The sequence below is a fragment of the Buceros rhinoceros genome, unplaced genomic scaffold, assembly GCF_000710305.1.
Source record: "Buceros rhinoceros silvestris isolate BGI_N320 unplaced genomic scaffold, ASM71030v1 scaffold27021, whole genome shotgun sequence".
Taxonomy (NCBI): domain Eukaryota; kingdom Metazoa; phylum Chordata; class Aves; order Bucerotiformes; family Bucerotidae; genus Buceros; species Buceros rhinoceros.
In genome coordinates this window covers 16,423-17,524 of record NW_010395295.1, presented here as the reverse complement: position 1 = coordinate 17,524, position 1,102 = coordinate 16,423, and the positions used below count along the sequence as shown (strand labels likewise).

Below are 1,102 nucleotides of genomic sequence, written 5' to 3'. Positions count from 1 at the left end.
GGGAGGGAGGGTGGGAGGAAGAGAGGACATCCTGGAAGCGATTTTGATGCTGTTCCTGAAGGTTTATTTGAGAATCCTAATCTTTATAGATGGTGCTTTCACCCCCGGAAGTTGACATTTTCTGGTATTTCCTTAGCAGATGAATCCTAGCTCTTCCCAAGAGATGACAAATGTCACGGCAGTGCTGGAATTCAGGCTGCTGGGCTTCAGGAGCAACCCGCACTGCCAGATCCTGCTATTCACAGTGTTTTTGGTGATTTACCTGCTCACCATCCTAGGAAACGTCATTATCATTTCAGTGGTGACACTGGAGCCACGGCTTCATCTGCCCATGTACAAATTTCTCCAGAACCTTTCTTTCCTAGAGGTCTGTTACACCACCACAATTGTACCCAAGATGCTGGCCAACCTGCTAGCAAAGAGGAAGAGCATCTCCTTCTCAGGATCCATGGTGCAGCTGTACTACTTCATTTCCCTGGGAGCCACTGAGTGCTACCTCTTGGCAGTGATGGCATACGACCGGTTCCTCGCAGTCTGTGCACCCCTGCGCTATGGGGTGGCCATGACTCCCGCGGCTTGTACCCGTCTGGCTGTGGGCTCCTGGCTCACTGGTGTTTTCACCGGTTTCCTGCCCTGTCTGATGGTCTCCAGGTTGCATTTCTGCAGTTACAACCTCATCGATCACTTCTTCTGTGATTTCTCTCCACTGTTGAAGCTCTCATGCTCAGACACAACTGTCACAGAAGCTGTCATCTTCGTCCTCTCTCTCCTGGTCCTTTCTGGCTGCTTTCTGTGGACTCTTGTCTCATACCTACTTATAATTCTCAGTATCCTGAAGATACCCTCTGCTTCTGGAAAAAGAGTTACCTTCTCCACCTGCAGCTCACACCTCATGGTAGTGTCTATATACTACGGCACCATGATTTCCATGTATGTCCGTCCCTCCTACAGCCTGTCCCCTGAGCTCAGTAAGGCTGTACCTGTGCTCTACACAGTGGTCACACCCCTCCTGAACCCCGTAATCTACGGCTTGAGAAACAAGGCCTTCAAGGAGGCCTTGGGGAAAATAGTCATCGGACAGCACTGCCTTCATCCTTCTTGA

General features: G+C 50.4%; 1 protein-coding gene across 1 annotated transcript; it reads left to right on the top strand.

The window, feature by feature from the left end:
* The first annotated feature begins 163 nt into the window (after nucleotides 1–163).
* On the top strand, nucleotides 164–1,102 carry LOC104501665 (olfactory receptor 11L1). The gene has a single exon (XM_010145509.1). The coding sequence runs from the start codon at nucleotides 164–166 to the stop codon at nucleotides 1,100–1,102; it is 939 nt and encodes a 312-aa protein (XP_010143811.1).

What these genes read in the sequence shown, in the direction of transcription:
- LOC104501665 (XM_010145509.1), top strand. Translation starts at nt 164, where the DNA reads ATGACAAATGTCACGGCAGTGCTGGAATTCAGGCTGCTGGGCTTCAGG.